General features: G+C 46.1%; 1 protein-coding gene across 6 annotated transcripts in view; it reads right to left on the reverse strand.

The window, feature by feature from the left end:
* SEMA3F (semaphorin 3F) overlaps positions 1 to 20,326 on the reverse strand; it is a 192,147-nt gene that overhangs the window by 55,038 nt on the left and 116,783 nt on the right. For 5 of the 6 annotated variants that reach the window (XM_053298944.1, XM_053298939.1, XM_053298940.1 and 2 more), the window contains 4 exons: positions 8,602 to 8,762; positions 5,937 to 5,999; positions 3,445 to 3,564; positions 2,995 to 3,084 (listed from right to left, as the gene is read on the reverse strand). In XM_053298944.1, coding sequence (XP_053154919.1) covers positions 2,995 to 3,084; positions 3,445 to 3,564; positions 5,937 to 5,999; positions 8,602 to 8,670 — 342 coding nt within the window. In that variant the 5' untranslated portion in view covers positions 8,671 to 8,762. The remainder of the gene's footprint in view (positions 1 to 2,994; positions 3,085 to 3,444; positions 3,565 to 5,936; positions 6,000 to 8,601; positions 8,763 to 20,326) is intronic. The other variant, XM_053298943.1, reaches the window with a different exon arrangement.

A 20,326-nucleotide genomic window follows, 5' to 3' on the forward strand; every position in this document is an offset into this window, starting at 1 on the left:
ATGCTCGCTACCACAAGACCAGCTCTCCTTCCCAAAGCTTTGGCTTTGGAATGATGCCAAAACCCTCTTCAGACTTTATTCAGTGAACATGGGGAGAGGGAAATGGATTGCACCAGTTAGCCACACCAATGCACCCCTTGGCCACAAGCCCTGACCCTCTTCATGTTCAGTGTTTATCTGCAAGAACAAGCACGGAGAACAGAGAAGGGAGTTTATGAAGCTCTCCCTGCAGACAAATGCTGAGGCTATGTGACCAAGGAGCATGTTGCTGTAGGGACATGGCTAGAAGAGTGTGAATAGTGTGTGTCAATACTAGACACACACACACACAAAACTCTAGTTCCTGTAAGCCCTGCAAACCTCAGAGTGAGTCAGAAATCTTCCAGACTCTGGACAGGAGCTGAACATGGTACATAAGTACAATAGATACATATATAATACAAGTATATAGTATGTACATACTATATATGTTTAACAGCAGCAACAACAACAATCACAATGAGCTGTCACTGGCAATAGTGCTCTCCAACTGAGCAACACAACTGCGTCACAGTTTTAGATGACAAACACCAGTGGTGGTGACCTCTGCTCTCAGAGTGGTGCACTCCACGTTTGAGGCAGTTCATCTCTGAAGTTGGGGCCCCCTCACTAGGAGAAGGCTGGGAAGAGATGCGTGTCTAAATCAGAGCACTACCTTTCAGGCTAGTTGTTTTCAATCTGGGCAAGAACTGGCTTTGTCTGCCCAGGCCAGATGTGCCCATGGGGCCTCCCTCCTTTTGCCACAAGCAGTACACACTGGCATGTGAACAATGAGTGCAGCTGACCTTTTTGAATTCATATTTTACTAGCTTTCCAATAAAACAACACCAAAAGGAATGCTCAAAAGTTATGAATCACAGCATTCTGGTTTGAAATGTCAGGTCCTCTTATTGTCACTGTGACTATAGCCCCAGAGTTCCTGATACTCCAGCCCAGGCGCCTCTTCAGCCTGGACAAACATGGCCTGTAGCATTTCTTGTTTGCTCTTTTAGTGCATCATCTTGCGCACATGTGGGAGTGGACCCCTCCTGACTGCAAGGAGGCTTTAATCCCATGGAAATCCAGAGGGAACACATCTGGAGCCAGACCTTTGATCAATCTCAATGACAATGTTACAAATAAGTGAACATACTAGCTGACATAGTGTTCAATGCTAAGGGCAATGGGAGGTTATTGTGGTGCTGCTGCTGTGGACACAGAAGCAGCAGTGCTTCTGGGAAAGGTACCGGTTGTGGAACCAGCCATTACCGTAGTTTCCCCCCCATCTATATGTCAGAGAAGGCAATGCCTGTGCACTAGTCTCTTGAGAAGAAAGGGCCTGCCTAATTAAAACAGATGCATATGTTAAAAGAGCAACTTGGGGGCTGTTTCTATTTAGCTAGATTCCATGCTGCTTTAGTAATGTTAGTTAGGGGGAGCCACATTGGTTGGGAAACTGACATGGTTCCTTGTCACGCTAGGATCTTTGGCCAGCTGTAGCATAGGATGAAACATGTTAGGGACTGGAATGACACAGTTCTTCCCAACACACATTACTGGAAATCTCATACCATCCCATCCTGCCTGCCCAACCAACTATGGCCTCTACTAATTAAATGACAACAGAGACAAACATTGGAATGAAAATTAAAATGATTATTTCCTGCAGTAGTTATCATCTGCAATAACCAGGAGGACGAGCAAACATATTTTGTAGGCCTGTTCACATTACTGTTAATGGAGTAGAACAAGCATCCTACCCAGCTTCGGGAGCTGTGCATGGTCCCGATTTTCAATTGTGTGCAAGCAAAAACCTAGGTAGGAGGAGGGGAGAGTAATCGTGCCGTGAAAGAGGAGCCGGGTAGGATAGCTTTCCCTCCTACCTTGTTAAAATGCTGGGTAGGACAGCACCATCCTATCCAGCTCCTCTCTTACACACAATCATTCTACCCTCCTCCTCCCTTGGTTTTTGCTCACACACGATCAGAAATTGGGAGCTCGCACAGCTCCTGATGCTGGGTAGGACGCTTATCATGTGAAACCCCAATTAACAGTCATATGAACAACCCTATTAAATTTATATGCTGTTCTCTCTTTAAGGAACTCAGGGCAGTGCATGTAGCTCTTCCTCATTCCTATTTTGTCTTCACAACAACCCTGTGGGGTAGGTTACGGTGAGAGATAGTGTGACTGGTCCAAGGTCACCCACTGAGCTTCATGGTAGAGTGGGGATCTGAACCCAAGCCCCCAGTATATTGTCTATACTGGCTGGCAGCAGCTCTCCAGAGTTTCAGACAGGGATCTTTCCTTACACATTCCAGAAACTGAACCTGGGACCTTTTGCATGTAAAGCACATTGCCTGTTTTTTCACTGAGTTGCAGCCTGTGCCTTTACATTACACTCAAGAAAAACACAATGAAACCCATTTTTTCTTCCTCTTCTTTCTTAGAGATCTCAGCAAACATTAGGAATTCAACAACTGAAGCATAGATAACAGATCCATTCCGTGCTCCTGCAAAAATGACCTTATCATTCCAGTATCCTGGTTATTCACATAATATCTTTTCAATTAAGTATTTAGCTGAAACAGCAACCCCATCTGTCCAAGTTGCAAATGAGTAAACATTCTGGATGGCCAGGCCATTCAGGGAGAGGGAACGACCCTGTACAGGGAGGTCAAACATTCCAAGAGTGTTCTTTTCTGGAGCAAGTCTGGTGCGAGCCTGGGGAAGGAGGAGTTAGTTCATGAGAGGAGACGCAAGGAGAGGCAGAACAGGAAGCGCGCTCATGGCTAGATGGGTGGGGGGTGGATTTAGAGGCCAGCCCTCTTCCAACAGGGCCTGGCCCCTGCCCCTGTTAGTTAGTTGTTAGGTGCATGCCAGTTGAAATGGAGGTTAGAGAGCCCAGGCTCGGGCATGCTAGGGAAGGAGCCTGCTGCATCCTTGGGGAAGGGCAGGGCAGAGCGCGGTTCCCACCTTGCGTTCCACTGGAGACGGGCGGAGGGAGGAGTCAACTGCTCTACTTCCCCGTCCTCCCTGCTGGATGGACTGGTTCAGCTCAAAAGCCTGAGGAGAGGAGGAGCAGAGAGTTAGCGCTGGCAGGGTGACCGGCCAGAGAAGCAGGAATGGCAGGGTCTGGCTAGAGAATGCAGCATGCAGAAGTCCCAATACTGTCGTTCTCACAGACACGCACACACAGCTAACGCAACCAAGATTCCTTCTTTCAACATTTATGTCCTGCCTTTGGTCTGTATGTCAGCATCTCCCCATGTAGTAGGTAGCACTACTGGATTGACCTCACCTGGAGAAGTCTCACACCTAGGGTGCCTCCACATCAAGAATCTCATCTGCATCTTAAAGACGAATATATCGCTGAGGTTGTTACTCCTATTCTGTAATATCCCACACAGCATGGTAAAACCTCACCTGTGCTTTACGGCCCCGGTTGACAAAGGTGCAGACAGGATTGTAGGCTCCGGTACCACAGACATACAGATGGGTTCGGTTCCAGGGCTGGATAAGGCGGATAAAGTTCCCGCACTCGCCCTGGCAAGCAATAGAAAGACCATAAGTCAACCTAAGCCCTCACAAAATTATATCCACTTCAAGGAGGCATTTGGTCTATGGTGAGCAATTCTATCCCCAGTTTATCTTGGGCTACATCAGTGTTCCACATATGCATTGAAGCAATCAGGTAATTGCTTCAGCATCAAATGACAGATCATGACACCCCCAGGAATGCATAGTAGGCCAAATGCAATGGCTACGTATCAAATAGTCCTCTTCTCCCCTTCAACAACACTCACTCCCATTTAAGACTGAGGCAACCAAGGCCTAATGTTCATTGAGAATTAGTGAATAAACCTTTTGCCCCCATCCCCTACAGCACCTCTTCCAACAACCATTTGGATGCACTTCAGAGACAGCGTTCCTGCGCTCCCTCCTTGTAGCGTTCCTGTTGGAAGAGTTTCTGACTAAAACCCCTTCCGGAGCCAACATTCCTTTCTCACATCTTACACTGCAGCGTCTGTAGCTAAAGCAGACTATAAGTGCCTGCAGCTCAGAGCTGAAAAAAAGAATAGCTGTTAAGACTCCAGTGAAATATCTTAGTGTCAGGATGGCAAATCCCAGACTCCTGTTGCTGCTTATTTTCAAAAGCCAGAGAAAATGCTTTGAATAACAAATACATTAATGAAAATTCCTGTAATGGAACCAGGAGAAGGGGAGTCTCTGGCCTTATCTACCCAAGGAAGGAAGGAAGGAAATACAGTAAAGGCAGTCTCTGGGTCATTGCTCATTAAGAGGCACCAAGGGCTAGGACACTGATTTGGCTAGTGGAGCTTGGATTCAATAGCTAATGGGTAAGTGATAGTGGTGAGGCCCAGAGGGCAGGCAGAGTAATCCCCGGAGTGTATGAAGTGTTGTTGAGGCCTGAGCTTGTTAACTAATTGGATTCAAGGCCAGGCATGGGACACCGTGCAAGTGTGTGTGGGCGCCGAGTCTGGCTTCCTCCTCACAGCTCATGTTTCCTCTTTGCCTCATGCCCCCAGTTAGGGGATCATGCAGAACTGGGCTGGAGCCAAAGTGAACAGAGTGCAGTAGGATGGGAAATATGCAAGCACACACCATTTCCTTTGCTAAGCCAGCCTGCCTGCTTTTAGCCTGAGCCCTGAACAGTAGCAGCTGAGGATTCTCAGGAGGACGGAGTTCAAGGTCAAATGGCCAAAAGACTGACTGTGCCTTGTAGGAAACAGCTTGGTGACCTTTGACCTCTTGCTTCCTCCTACTGAGATGAGAAAATCTGTCGTATGCCGAATGGCTGATGGGTTTAGCTGGGGTTGGACAAAATGGAGCTCTTCTCACAATCATGAGAAGAGCTCTGTGAAGGTCAGCGGGGAGAGTGGGTTTCACTTACCCTCCCCACAGATGATCTCCTGTCAATTCCTGGGCAGGCAGATCACCCACCCAAAATTGATCTGAGTGTTAAGACCTGGAGCTACCAGAACAGCATGTCTTTCTTTTTGTTATCACTATTCAGCCTCATTTAAGATTTCTTTTCTTCATGAGCTGAGCTTCAGTGAGGGGGGGCATTTTAAAATCTTGTCTCTCGTCCCACTCCAACCTTTCTTCACCCCTGGTAACTGTGCTCAGTTCCTAGGGCAGGTGCTGCCATGTAACAAAAGGATTACACAGTCACTGAGTGGCAAGAAGAAAGGGGTAAGTGACCACCAGTAACCAGCATGGACTCATACTTATGATGGCATTTTCTTGACAATCTTTCTATCCAACTGAAGCTTTATTAGCCCATCATTCCCAACTGCAAGCAGAGAAAAGCCAAATCAATCCCATCAATGATAATGGTGGAAATATGTGGTTGGTTTGGTGCTTTTTCATATGTCTATTCAGACACTAATGTGCATGTTTAGATATTGAGGATTTTTGCACAGATACTCAAATATTACTATATAACTCAAAATTACTATATAATTTATTTATTTGTTTGTTATTTCTCTGTGTAAACCGCCCTGAGCCATTTTTGGAAAGGTGGTATAGAAATTGAATTCATCATCATCATCATCATCATCATCATCATCATCGCCCAGGAAAGTCAGTGTTAGGAGACATAGACGCTGGGTAAATGATGTAACACATTATGGTTCAGTTAGTTACCCTGAAGGGGAGGAAGATGGGGGCCTAAGTGGGTGAGTGATAGGGCAGTGAACATTTGCTCACCTGTGAGCAGTACTAGATGATGTTGCTTGACCTTTAGCGTCTTTGAGACTTAAAGAATTTGGATGGATGGAGAGATTATCCCAAACATAGATTTCATCCACAACCCCATGGTAGCAGAGTTCCTCTCATCATTCACCATCCCTCACACCTCCCACATGCTTGAGGCCTGCACCAGAAGTACTTACGTTGCTATTCTTCCCTGACAGGACACATTCATCTATCCTTTGCTGGGATGCAGGCCAGTGGATCTGCAAAACAAAGCAACATCTTCAGCCCTGTGGCTATAGTTCTCAGTAGAAACATGCCAAGGTGAAGAGCCCTCTCTGTCCCCCTCAAACTGGTTTGGCAGTTCAAGGGTGGCACGGGGGGGGGGCGCAGCAGCACCTTTAAAAGTAAGTAAGCACATCCTTACCTGAGTGACTGCTGCTACAGGCAGCTTCCTGCTGTGGCAGCCCTATGCTGACACACACCTGGACCCCACGCACGCACAGAGGCCATTTGTGTGGTCAGCAACACCATGCTATTTTCAGCATGATCAGTCACACAGTGCATTATGGGATATCCACATTGCCTCGGTCTCCAGAGTTCCGCGCTGCTTGGAGCAGCATGGATCACCTGGGAGCACAAGCTGTGGTCCACGCAGCATTTTCTTGATTGTCTGGGGGGAAGGTGAGTTGGGCCCTGCCTTCTCTCCCGCCCACCCAGTCATGTGAATAGCCTTCAAGCCTGCTCAAACTTATGCCCACCTTAAGGTTTTTTAAAATTCATTTTAAAAAATCAAACCTTGAGTGCTCTTTAGCAACTAAGCACTTCCTCTTACAGTAGACCTCAAATACAGGAATGCTCTGTAGCTCCATTTTTGTTTTAAAGGGGCAAATCTGAGCAAGGCTACCCTACTCCCAGCACATCGCCCATTATTTCATGAAACTTTCGCTTCTTAAAAAAAATGAGCATGTTCTTTGGAGGGCATGTGCTCCTCCTGCCCTGGAGTGCATGCAAAGCTCCCCTGGGTTTTAAAAAAGAAATGAGCAGACTTCCCCCACAGCAAGGCTACTCCCTCCCATGGATGGCTGGGCATTTGCCTTTACACTGGACCTTGCCAAGACTAACATTTAGTTGGTTTACACTTTGATGAGTCACCTGGATAAGCTTTAAAGACTTATCTAGATAATTAAATATACCTTGCACTTTCTCCTTAGCTCTTCGCTTGTGTGCTTGCCCTGATCCAAAGGCAATAATAGCAACGTGTGCCATGGTCATATAAAGGGTTAGGGTATGTTGGAGAGAGGAGGATAGCTACCTTTAAAAAAAAAACACCCTGGAAAATCAGCACAAATAATGTGTACCCCAGTGCTGAAGAAAGAGGCACATATATCCTTAAATAAATAGCGAGGGGTGTGCACAAAACTGGCTGGCCCTGGCCAGTTAAGTGTTGCCCCCCTTGAATGGTTCAGTTTAGGGGGGTTCGGTTCGGTTCAGGGAGGTTCACGAATATTGTTTTAAAATTATTTTGTTCTGTTTTTTGTACTTAGACCCTCCGGGGGCCTTCTCCAAGGCCACCAGGGGGCAGGGGGGCAAGGATGTTCCCTCTCCCCCCACTGGTCTTCCTTATGTATAAAAGCACCCAGTTTTGTCTATCTTTGCCCCTGTCACAGCAGCTATTTTGGCCACGCAGGACCCATTGTCCGTGTGCATTGGCCTGCAAAATGGCCACAGCGACAGGGGTAAGGTCCAGAAAGGGCCGAAGGTCACTCAAATACATTTTTGTATTGTATTTTGGGCACTTTTATACATAAAGAAGGCTGGTGGGGGGGAGGGGAAACATTCATGGACCCCCCTCATGGCCTTGGAGAAGTTCCCCCGAGGGGGTAAGTACAAAAAATAAAATAATTCTAAAAAAATTGTGAACCCCCAGCCATTTGATGTCTGGGGCGGGGGGGTTGGCTCGACACTGAGCCATCGAACTAAACTGGTTCAACTTTGAACCGGTTTTGAATTGAACCTGTTCGCACATCCCTATAAATGGCTTGTTAAAAGGCACAACATTGCAACAAGGGGAGCCTTGCTGGTGTTTGTCTCTTTTATTTTCCTCTTAATGGGCTTCACAAGTACTCCTGTGTTTGCATGGTCTAGTGAAGAGTGCTTAGGTTCCATATAAGCAAACAATTAAAACTTTTTAAAAGGTCACAAACTAGTGTGAACATGTGGTGGGAAGATGTGCTGCTCTTCTCTAGAGCAGGGCCGTAACTATAATAGGGCAAGGGAACAGTTGTCTGGGGGCCCACTGCCTTGGGGGAGGGGCCCAGAGGCAAGTCACATGACTGACTCCCCCAGCCGCACCCCCGCCCGGGCTTCCTTCAGTTGTTTTCATCCTCCGAAATTGATGTGAGTGTTAAGACCTGGAGCTACCAGAACAGCATGTCTTTCTCTAGTACCATTAAATGACTTGCATATTTACTTCATGAGCTGGAGCTTCAATGGTGGTGGTGGTGGGGGGCTCGTTTTAAAATCTTGTCTCTGGGCCCACTCCAACCTTGCTACGCCCCTGCTCTAGAGATTCCCCAGGCACTAGGCAATAGGACATTTTGAGCACTGCAAGAACAAAGACTGCACTACTTCTGTTTGGAAGGCCCAAAGTTCTTTAAAAACTTTTTTCAAGTTTGACCCTGCTTCCTAAAAGTGACCCACTTGCTTCACTATCTCTCTGCTCCAAACTCAGTGCAGAAGATCACTGGGGCATTTTGTCCCACACTGAAGTTGAGTTTTCTTGCTGCCCAGATTCATCCAAAAAGGTGACTCCCACTGTCACTGCCTTTTCCCACTCCCAGTATGAAAGAAAAATGCTCTTACAATTAGGGGCTCCCGATTGATGTCATGAAGGTCCAGTGAGAGGATGTAGTCTTTGCTCCCCACATACATACGGTCATGATCTTCATCCTTCAGCAGGATGCGATAGTCTGTTGAGTTGAGCAGGAAATTGAAGAAGTGAGCAGTGCCAGTTGCCTTGAGCTCTGAAGAAACAAACACAGGGAAAGGGCTGGGTTAGTCCTTGGCTTCTTCTGGGGTGCTTTTTGATACTACAGTCATCTCTACAACTAGCATGCATGATTTATTTATTTTTATTATTTATTCAATTTCTATTCCACCCTTCCAAAAATGGCCTTCCAATGATTGGGGAACAACTAAAGGTAAAGTGCGCCATTGAGTTGGTGTTGACTCCTGGCGACCACAGAGCCCTGTGGTTGTCTTTGGTAGAATACAGGAGGGGTTTACCATTGCCTCTTCCCATGCAGTATGAAATGATGCCTTTCAGCATCTTCCTATATCGCTGCTGCCCGATATAGGTGTTTCCCATAGTCTGGAAACATACCAGTGGGGATTCGAACCAGCAACCTCTGGCTTGATAATCAAGTCATTTCCCTGCTGCACTTACCAAGCTCCAAAAGCCTGAGTGCATTCAGTTGTAATACATGCAGTCTGTGTCAAAAAAAAATTGCACACTCATCATCTAATATCAGTTGGCAAGAATAATTTCCTGTTCAACTCATCAGCCAGTTCCTATATGTTTAGATACATCCAAACCTGTTGAAAACCAATGTACTCAACATGCCTAAATCTGTACAGGGATGAGCTGCAAAACAGTGTTTCTCAAGTAATTTCATTCTGATTTCATTTCATTCTGATTTCATTCATTTCATAATTTCATTCATTTCATCAGGTAGAGAGGACCAATTTCTGAGGACTGCAGATCCAAGCCAGCACATCCAACCTAAGTAGGACTGGTCAGGTCATGGAATGCATTTGGTTTGCCATAGCAGGCTCTGAGGGTAACTTCAGAACTCTCATTATGCTCTGTTGTAACCCAACACATCACTAGAACCAATCAAGCAAGAAACATGCATGCCCCTAATTACAGAAGGCAGTTTCTGGTACTGTGCTTCAAGTACAATTCACAAATGTTCATGTTGAAGTCCAAACAAAAAGTTCGTGCTTTTAGAAATAAGTTTATCCTGAAGTTCTTGTGTGTGAACTTCTGTGCACACAAGGCTTTCTGCTGGGATATTTGTTGTTTCAGGAGCCAAAATACCATCAACCACAAATAAATTTGCATGTCAAGGTTCTTGGCTGGTAGAAAGAAAACTGCAGGCTATTTCCCCCCTTACCAATTAACAGATTGATGAGAACATGCATAAATGACAAAGAGGCAGATTGTAAATCTTGAGTGTATCTTCCCTTCACCTTTGCTCACTACAGATTTCTTATTCCATGACTCAGGAGAGGCCTAGTCATCATGGATATTCCCAGTGCTTGAATTATCGGGGGGGGGGGGGTGAGGAAGGGTGGGGTAGGGCCTTTGTTTTTGTGATGGCCTCCTTAGGGACTGTTTTTAGAAGGCTTTGGGAAAGCCTGACTTGACTAAAACCGGGGGTGGGGCGGTGCTGTCAGGATGCAGGGCTTGTAAATGTCATTAGGGCTCCATCTTTCCCTCATAATTTGAACCACTCATAGCACTGCACGGAACCTGTACCAAGAGAGTCAGGTCCAGGAGCAACCACACAGAAACTCAACTTTCCTATCCAAGTTGCACTGCTACCTGTCAACACCTTTTAAACCCATTTCTTCTTACAGAAAGGCTGCAGCATCTCCAGAGTTCCCAGGTACCATGAAAACAACATGGCCCAATACTGGACATTTCACTCCAGCCAGCACAGTCAGACTTGGGCAAGTCAAGCTCTTAGACTCGGAAAGGGGAATTTCATTACAGAGCAAGTGGGCTGACAATCACCACACATAAATATGGAAATGCAACAGCCTGTAAGAAGTCTTTCTGTGGGCACAGAATGGAATAAAAGAAAGATGTTCCAGTCCATTCAAATGTATCCAGTGCAAGTTCATCTACAGAACAGGGACTCCTGGCTCTGCTCCACTGGGCAGCAAGACCTCTTGTTGACTACTGGGAGACTGGGCATAAATATGGGAATGGGTTCTGCCTGTGCAGTGCATGGTTAAGTTATACCACCTCTCTAAGCCTCAGTCTCCATATTCTATTCAGGGCGAGAGACTTCGGGGTAGACTCTCACTCAGAGCATGTATGCCACTCAGTTCAAATGATCAGCTCCTCTATGTAGATTGAAGATTCTGTCTCTTCAAGGGGTGCTTTGAGTGTTATTGGACAAACATATTACATTTGCAGCGTCCAAGTGTCAGTGGCTGCCAAGTGTCTGAACTATCTCCTTGGCAGGTTAATGAGAGCTCTCGCTCTCTCCCTCTCCCTCTCCCTCCCCCCCACTCCCTCCCCCGCCCCTCGCAGTCAAAGCCAAAGTTCAGATGCAGGAGGATTGATGACTAACAACAATTGCTTATATAGACTGCACTGAGCATGGAGTGTTAATCCTATCCAAAAGGATCCTTTCTAAACATGAATAATCCTGGAAATTGCCCCACTGCCAGCTAGGAGAACAAAGGGCAGCTTCATGGGGAAAGCAATTTTATAATTTGTATTGGAGACATTGTTTGTTTGTTTGAAATTTTTATACTGCCCCAAACTTACATCTCTGGGCGGTTTACAACAACATAAAACAGATTTAAAATGAAAACCTTAAAACAATTTAAAGCCACAGTCCAGTTCAAAAGCTTGGGCAAATAAAGGTGCCTTTAGAGACTTTTTCAAAGTTGTCAGTGATGGGGAGGCTCTAAGCGTGTAGAGCCTGGACTCCCCAGCTCCTGAGGGTCCCCCCACTCCACCTCTCCCTACTTTCATTATCTCCCTCACTCCAAGGAGCCACCAGGGAGAGGGGTGAACATGGCCCCCTCTCCCCTAGCTACGCCCCTGGGAGGCTCTTATTTCAGGAGGGAGCGCATTCCAGAGTCTCGAGGCAGCAATGGGGAAGCTGGTGGCAACTGCAGACGAAGAAGCTCTCTGGATTACCTCAATGGGCGAAGAAGGCATTCTCCTAAAGACCCAGGGCCTAAGTTGTTTAGGGCTTTAGAACCTATTGGCAGGGCCGGTGCTAGTGTTTATTGTGCCCTAGGCGAGATCACCTTCTGGCGCCCCCCCCCCCCCGGCCAATCATATTTCAAACACAGATGTATTATCTCTGTCCAAGGCTGAGTTTGGTCTCTGATATTAAAAAATAGCTTGTGAAGACTTTCACTGAAATAAAGTCCTAATGGCTCCCTCCAAATCTCCAGTCGTTCAATTGAGGGAAAGGGAGTGGAGGGAAAGTACTTGCTAGGGATCCTTAAAGTTGGCCATTGAGTCGGTGTTGACTCCTGGCGACCACAGAGCCCTGTTGTTTTCTTTGGTAGGAGGGGTTTACCATTGCCATCTTCCGCGCAGTATGAGATGATGCCTTTCAGCATCTTACTAAATTGCTGCTGTGTCTGCTATAGGTGTTTCCCATACCAGTGGGGACTCAAACCAGCAACCTCTTACTTCCTAGGCAAGTTACTTCCTCGTTGCACCATTAGATGACTTAGGGATCCTTAGAAGTAGCTATTATAACCAATTCACTAGTTGTGCATAATAAGTGATTATTTTGTTATAACACAAGCAAGGCAATAGGCTTCTGTACTTATGCATGCCAAAGGCACAAATCCTTTGCTTTCAAAATGCATGCCTTATACCAGGCTCTGCCTTTCACAGCAGCTTGATTCTACAGACATCAGTACCGTAACAACTTAGCTTGTTGATCGCTACAGATTAAGTTGCTGATAACGGCACAAGGAAGGCTAGGTTTTTTTATGGTCGGCAGCCCCACTTGTTCATAATACTGCCACTTAAAAAAAAAAAAAAGTCACAAGAAATCACTGCACAGCATCCAAACTAGTCATCAGTCCTCGGGACTAAACATCATTGAAATCAATGAGACAAATTACTAACTTAAGTGCCATTAATTGAACAGGACTACTACGACTTAGTCATGACTAACTTAGTCTAGATGACGCCCACTGCTGCTGCTGCTTCTTTCAATGTAAATCTTCAGCGCAGCCAAGAGCAGAGCGTTGACTCTTCATATGAACCTTGGCCTCACACAAAATTAGACATTGGGGGGGTGTGCGCGGGGGAAAAAAAAATTAAATTAGCCCCTCCCCCGTCCCATTTCTCAGGCGAAATGCACATGCAACGAGCATGAGCTCCCCACGGACGCAGCAAAAGCGGGACTCGCCTCTCCCGCCCGCGCAACTGGTCACTGTGACAGGAATGTGTACCCCATGAGTCCAGTCTCCCCCCAGGGCAGGCAGCCCCCGACTGCAGCAGCGTCTCCCGCACCTCTCGCCTTCCTCGGGGCGGCCTTTCTTCCTCCTCCTTTCCTTTGGTGCGCGCGCGTCCCTTCCCTGCCCACCCGGCTGGGGAAAGACCCTGGCGGCTCTCCCTGCGCCTGCTTCAGTAGCCTTTCTGCAAGCCTCAGAGGTTGCTGTTGCCGCCACCGCCCTCTAGCTCTGTCGGGCTGAACTGCGAGACTCTCTCATTCCTCACGCATTGGGCGTCTGGCTGATTTAAAGGCATCCAAGACGAGGATTTTTAACACTGGACCACTCCAGGCTTAGCTGGAGCAGCGCAGAGGCGGTGGATCAATTGCGTGCGCTCTTTTGCGAGGCACGTTTCTCCCGCCCCCTCCATTTTGGCGCCCTAGGCAACTGCCTAGTTCGCCTTAATGGACGCGCCGGCACTGCCTATTGGGACTTATTAGAACTTATTGGAAAAACCTAGCGCATGAAACTTAGATTAGTGATGACAGGCAGGGAGAAAGTACATCTTATTGGAACATTCACACAACGCCCTTGTATAATAGGTCCTGATAATTACTTTTTGTTAACAAAGAATTAATTTAAGATGTGAGTCAGAAGTTTGCTAAGGCCACCAGTGAATCTATAGCAGTGCTGGGCTTTTAACCCAAAAATCTTGGGCCCAGGTCCAATACATTGTTCATTGGACTACACTGGCTCCCTCACTTGAATGGGAGAGGAGAATGAGGTAGGGCAGGCTTCAAGGAATCCCTTCTTCCCAGTGTTATCATCACAGTATAAGGACACAGCATGTGTGTTCAAGGGACACCTCTCTTTACAAATTAAATTGAATAAGGGCTTGAGCTGCTACTCATTTGGAATTATCTCCCCTCTTCCTGGTTTGGGATTATATAAATCAGAGGTTCTCAAACCTGGGTTCCCAGATGTTGTGGTTTGAGAACACTTGATATAAGTCATTCACTTCCTTGATCATTATGTTGTGTACTGCTTCTTTAAAAGCCATGCCCATAAGGCTTCAGGATGAGAAAGGCCATATGAGAAAACTGAGGAAATAGTTTTTATTTTGCAGTAAATGCCTATGTGAGTGATTGGGGTCATAAGATCTATTCCTCAAAACAGCCCTAAGGCCAGATAGATTAGAAACTAGAGAGAGTCTTCAGATAAGTTGTACTTACCCCCTGCCTGTCATCACTAATCTACGTTTAATGCACTGGGTTTCCCCAATAAGTTCTAAGCAAGAATAAATTGGTGTGTGCTGCTGTTCTCCCATATCCAATAATTAAGCTGCTGTCTTCCCTGCTCACCAGCACAGAAAGTCTGAAACAACTAAAAAGGATAACACTTGTTTTTTTAATTCTAGTTCAGCTATTAATACCCCTGTCATCATGTACATAAGCTGCAAGTGTGTTGCTGGTCTGTTTTCATGTAAAGGCTCAGAAACTGATTAGCTGATCAGCAGCAACAGGGTGTCATTCTGAAGTTCATAGTGTGCCAGCAGTTATTATGTGGCTTAATTTAACAACACTTGTTAACAGAAATAATCCTTCTGAGAGTGCAGTTGCTGAGGCTGAAGGTGCCCAGCCTCTTTATGATATCAGAACAGCGACGCCAATGGAGCCAGGACACCTGAGCCTGCAAAGCCCCCCTGTGATACCAGAGCAGCAGATCAGCCAATGTGGCATTAAGAGAAGAAGGCAAACGGAGAGGTGTAAGCAGGGGTGTAGCTATAATTGAGTGGATGGGTTCAAAGGACCCGGGGGCCCCCCAGCTCCTAAGGGCCTTCCAGATACACCCCTCTCTATTTTCTTCATTGTCTTCATTAACAGTGAGGGGCCACTGGGAAGAGGGATGGACACGGGCCCCCTCTTCCCTAGCTATGTCCCTGGGTGTAAGGCTGAGAAAGGGACTGCAAAAATGAAGACATCAGTGGACAAAGAGGAAAATGTGTAATGCTTAATTTTTAAAATTGTTATTGATTGGTTTTAATGGTTTTAATTTTCCATATCTCTTTAGAGAGGTATAAACCATCTTGAGATTTAATAACTGGCAGTATATAAATGTACTAAAAAAACAAATATAGGACTGCTAGGCTTGATCACATGCTTTCTAGAATTTGTCATGAAATTTCATGCACATGGACACTGTAATCTATTCATACAAAATAGTGTCAGCTCGTGACATTTTGCTGCCTGAAGTGCATGCAGGATCACATGGTTTCCCTCCCTTCTCTTCCCCCCCCTTAAAATCACATCCCTGGTTCCCCTAGAATACAGTATACATTTGATTTGAAAGTTATCTTCTACAGTTTATCCTATACACAATCACACTCCTCACAAGTGGTGCATCCCAGAATAAAAGTCACTCTCTGCTTTGACAGACAGTTCAACAAAATATCTACTCAAAAACCTTTCCTGGCCATAATGTTAAGCTGAAAACTGCATAGTTGGCAGCGGGATGTTGCATATGCAGGCGGTTTAGAACTTCTGTTTTTTGCTACCCCATGTCCACAGGTGGTTGTTACAGACTTATATATACTTTCATACTTTACACTAAACAGCTTCTACCATGATTGCCGCCAGCAATGCAGCATGGAGCTTCCAAGCATGGAGCTCTGGGGATGTGCCTCAGTCCTGGACTTTAAATCCCAGAGCGATTTGAGCTTTGACATGCCTCCTGAATTCCTGGGCCTCAACTAACTTTGCTCAGTCTAGACCTGAAGTCCCCTGCCCTATGCAGTCCTCACTCTATCATAAACAAAGGTACCAACCACAGCTAAAGCTGGTTTTGGAAAGAAACCAAATGGCTTGCTTTGCCTTGGCAGGGGGAAGGTCAGAGGTGGCCTCAACACACTTAGAAGTGCAGTCCAAAAAAGGCACTTTTAAGAGTAAAGCCTTCTCCAAAGTTAATGCAAGCATCAGAGAAAAGAAAGCCCTGGATTCAGGCTCTTTTTATGAGTTTTCAAGTGGCGGTTGGCTGGGGCAAGGAAGAAAATACCAGGAGACCATGGCCTCGAAGTGTGTTCTCTCTTCCCACTTCAACCCTGACGGAAGCCAAAGAGTACAAAGGTTGACGTGGATGATGCCAGGCAGCTATTTAGGATGTGAAGAGAGATTTAGCCTGCAGCATGAGGCAGTGCCTATTGTTCATTTTGTTGTTTGTTGAAAACAATTACAAACCATTTTTCTTCAGCTAAAACAAGCAACATGCAAATTATAACATAAACATCCAATCTAAACCATCACCAACTCCACCCCCCAACAAAAAACCCAATCAGAGAAAGATATTCTATCACGAACAGCAGAAGACCAAATTCCTTTCTAAAGATTTTCTGAGGACTTTCACCAGACACTTTGGAAACATGGGCTTGCTTTGGAAGGTAGTTCCAGAAATTGGCACCACTGCTTAAAAGGCCCTGCTTTTAAGTCCTTACAAACACGTTCCATAGCATGTGTACTCCATTACTTATGGATCCCCTACTAATCTGCTATGTCAAGGGCCTCCCCTACTCCACTGCTTCACTAGAGTAAGAAGAAAAAGCCTCCACTACTTATTTTAATGGGCATGGGTCTCGTGTGACTTTTGTCTCATCTCTGACAGCACTGAACAGTGGTTAGAAGTGCAAACTAACCAATGGGAAAACAAAACAAAACAAAACAGGGATTATTTTATTCCAGTGTTTGGTCCAGTTGACAGAATAGTAAAGGGCTAGGTCAATTTCTGCCCCACCCCATCCTACAGCACATGTTTTGAATTCTGCACATCATAAACCACAACAGCTCACCTCTGGACCTACCAGAAACCACTGGCCTATCCAAATTGACTAGGCTCCACTTCAGACCCATTTCCAGTCTCTATGGGGTTCCAGTCCCTGCCCAGATACCAGAATGTTTCATTTCAAGAGTCCCTACAGTGTCCCCACAGGGCTGAGAAGGCACACTGCCCTGAACCCCATATAAATGGAAGGGCAGAAAAGAATATGGATCTCACCAAGTACTTAAGGCCTAAGAGAAGAAAGTGGACTACAAACAGTGATAGGAGCTTCCATATGCGAGGGGGAATATGCTCACTGTTGGATCTGGTCTGGGTCCAAAAGAGTGTGACTAGGGGCAGAACTACACATTACACCCACACGCCTACTACAGCGAAAGCCCAACAGCTGCTTTTCCCAAGCAAAAGTGACTGTGGGATCGTGTGCAGTGGAAGGAAGTGTTTAATCCTTTTCCTGCCTACCACATTTCCACTCCAAGTTGCCCCATCCAAGCTGTCAACACACATCTAGCTTTTGTTACACAAATATGCATATCAATGCATAGTTCAGGCACCTAACAAGAGGAGGTCTGGTATTCTCCTTGCCTCTGTCCTGAGCCTCAAAAGAGCAAGGCAGAGGAGTTTGGGTTTAAGGCCATCTGCGGAACTAATGGAAGAAGAGCCCTTCTGTGCTGGCTGGCTCTAGGGAAACAGCAAAGCAGTCTAAGAAAAGGCCTAGCTCTGATTGTGACAGAATAGGAGCCTGTGAAGAGGTTAGGCAGTGGCCGAGGAAACATTTCATATGTGATGTTTTTCTTACCCAGAGATCATTTCCATAAAGGAAAAAGTGTGTGCCAACAAATAACCATCACTTACACAGTATCAAATGAGCAATTTCCAATGGTAATGTATCTACATAAATGATAGACTGAATACACAGCAGGGACTGTGGAATGGCAGTACGGGTCTCTGCATTTTACAAACATGTGTTTCTTCCTTAAACATGATGATATTCACTAGTACAATAAACACTTGGACATGGATTTCTAGTCGCTGTGCAGGATTTTTACCAGGACAAGAAGCTGCCAGGCATGAAAGCAGTGGTGGGGGAGACTACAGCCCTTCTCACACTATACCCTGTTCCTCCACATCCTGGGAAATCTCACTGATGGAGCAGGTGAAATAGCCAGGGAGTACAGCCCAGCCCACATTTGTGTGATGCCTCTAACTCCAGCTGAGAAGGCTCTCTCCAGTGATGTTACAAGATGCTGGGAACAGGCTTGGAAAATCATAGTTATTCATTTGCTGGAAGAGGTTCATCCAGGAAGATGGCTAATGCTGCTATAGCCTGTTATCATATGCAAGGGTAGATTAGCCACTTTGTACTTTAAGAGGCTATTCACACGAGCGTGAAAAACTGAGCTAAGGGAGCCCAACCCAGTTTTGCACGCTCATGTGAACTGCCGGGATCGGGCCTGATCCCAGCAGCTACACAGTGGCAAACTCACCTAAGTAGCCTCCCTCTTAAATGAGGTTAAGGGAGCGAGCCTCATTTTATTGATAATGTGTCGCACATTCGGGGGGGGGGCGTGTCCCAATAATGCACCACGCACTCACGCAGTGCATTATTGGAGCTGGGGGGGGCAGGGAGATGTGTGGTGGTGTGTCCCAGCCCCCTGGCTTCAGGAGCTGCAGCTTGTCTGGGTGGGTGATCAGCCAGCCCAGGGATGAAGAGCTGCTTGTCTGTGGGGAGGCTGAGTCAAATCCACTCTCCCCACAGAAGAACTCCATGGAGCTCGTCTCACTGATTGTGAGAAGAGCTCTTAAGTGTATGCTGCTGGATCTTTTTGTACAGATTATAGGATGTGCCCCAATCAGTTAACACATGCTGCTATTACAAATTCAGTGCTCAGCTCACACCATGCTGCTGGGACAGGGCAGGACAGAAAATTCAAATGAAGCAAACAAAATAAATATTTAGCAAACCTACAGACAAGATCATAACACATATTGGCTGAGGCCTCCTTCTCTGCTTCCTCATGCATACATAAGGCCTAACAATTCATGAACTCTCATCTGTTGAAACAAACAATTGAGTCATATGCGGGGGGCGGGGTAAGGTGACTAGGGCAGGATCCTTGTGTTTGGAAACATGGGGCTAAAGTTGGCCTCATCCATTATTAATGCGCCCACAAAGCAGCAGCAGCTAAAGGGGAATTATGGGGCACCATTTTATTTGCACTTTCAAAAAGCCTTTGACAGAATCCCTCATAAGAGGCTGTGAAAAGAAGCTTAGTTGCCATGAGAAGGAACTACGATTTGGTCATGGACCAGAGGCTGGCTATGGAAGGGTGAACAAAAAGCCGGATTAGCCCTGTGGCTTTCAGCACTTGCATTGTGCCTCCATTGTGTCCAAAACGGTCTTGAATTCTGCGAACAGGTTCATTCACCAGATAAACTTCAGCCTTTGTTGGCTTAACCAGTTTGCTCTTCTTGATGTGAGATCAGTCACCATCACCTTCTGTGCTATATGATATTGTTTCTGCAGCTTGATTGAATTGCAAACTTTTTAAAGAAGAAACAACACTCCAAAGAGTCCCAGTTACCCCCTCAGCACTAACCATTGCTCTGCCAAGGCTATCCCTTTACTGATGGCCACTGATCAGCCGTGTTGCTAAAAGAGAGAACCTATCAACATAGCACAGAATTCCATAACTTTTCTGTAACCAGCCACTAGCTGGAGACACACGTCCACATAAGGTTTTTAATCATTTATCCTCCATGGCCAGGACTTAGCTAGAAATGTAAATCAGCCAAGCAAGTTTAAGCTCAAAAACTAAAGTTTGTCAAATACCTATTTGGGGGAGGAACATCCTCTTTGTCCCTGTCTTGGAGAGATTCTCCCTCAAGAATCTTGGGATATTACATATCCCTAGTTATGATTTAAAAACACATGTAGAGAAGCAGCTAGAAAATACCCCAAAGCCATGCCTTTGTTTGACATCAGAAGTGTTGGATTTGGATAGAAACTCAGCATCTCACAAAGCTCCCAGGACCATCTCTGGAGTTCACGTGCATTTGATTCATGCCTCACTTTCCCATCATCACAAAGATACTCATGGCATCTGGTCATACACAGAATCAGCACCAAGAATCAAGCCATTGGGGCGTAGGACCTGAGACCCTGTTGAAAAAGTTGGCAGCAGCAGTGGCCCAGAGCACCCTCCAACAGCTGCACTACTGGCACTCATGATCTGTTTCCCTATAATGCAGTTTGTCCACCCTGCTGTGTGTGACCAGACTAGATGTCTAATGATACAACGGTGGGGACACGAGCACTGAACTATAGGTAAACAAAGACACTGGGTACCAGCACAACTGTCCCACCATGCTGCTAAGGGAGTCCACAATGGCACTTGACCAAGGGCCCATAGGGACCTGGTCCTGATACTGGTCATACAGAAGTGGGACACTGATGCCAATATTCAACTTTGGGGTGGAACTGTTGTTGGAAGTGAAGGACTCTGCGCTGCCTCATGCCTCAGTGGCAGAGGGGGACAGATTAGTGAGTCAGAGG

The sequence above is a fragment of the Hemicordylus capensis genome, chromosome 2, assembly GCF_027244095.1.
Source record: "Hemicordylus capensis ecotype Gifberg chromosome 2, rHemCap1.1.pri, whole genome shotgun sequence".
Taxonomy (NCBI): Eukaryota; Metazoa; Chordata; class Lepidosauria; order Squamata; family Cordylidae; genus Hemicordylus; species Hemicordylus capensis.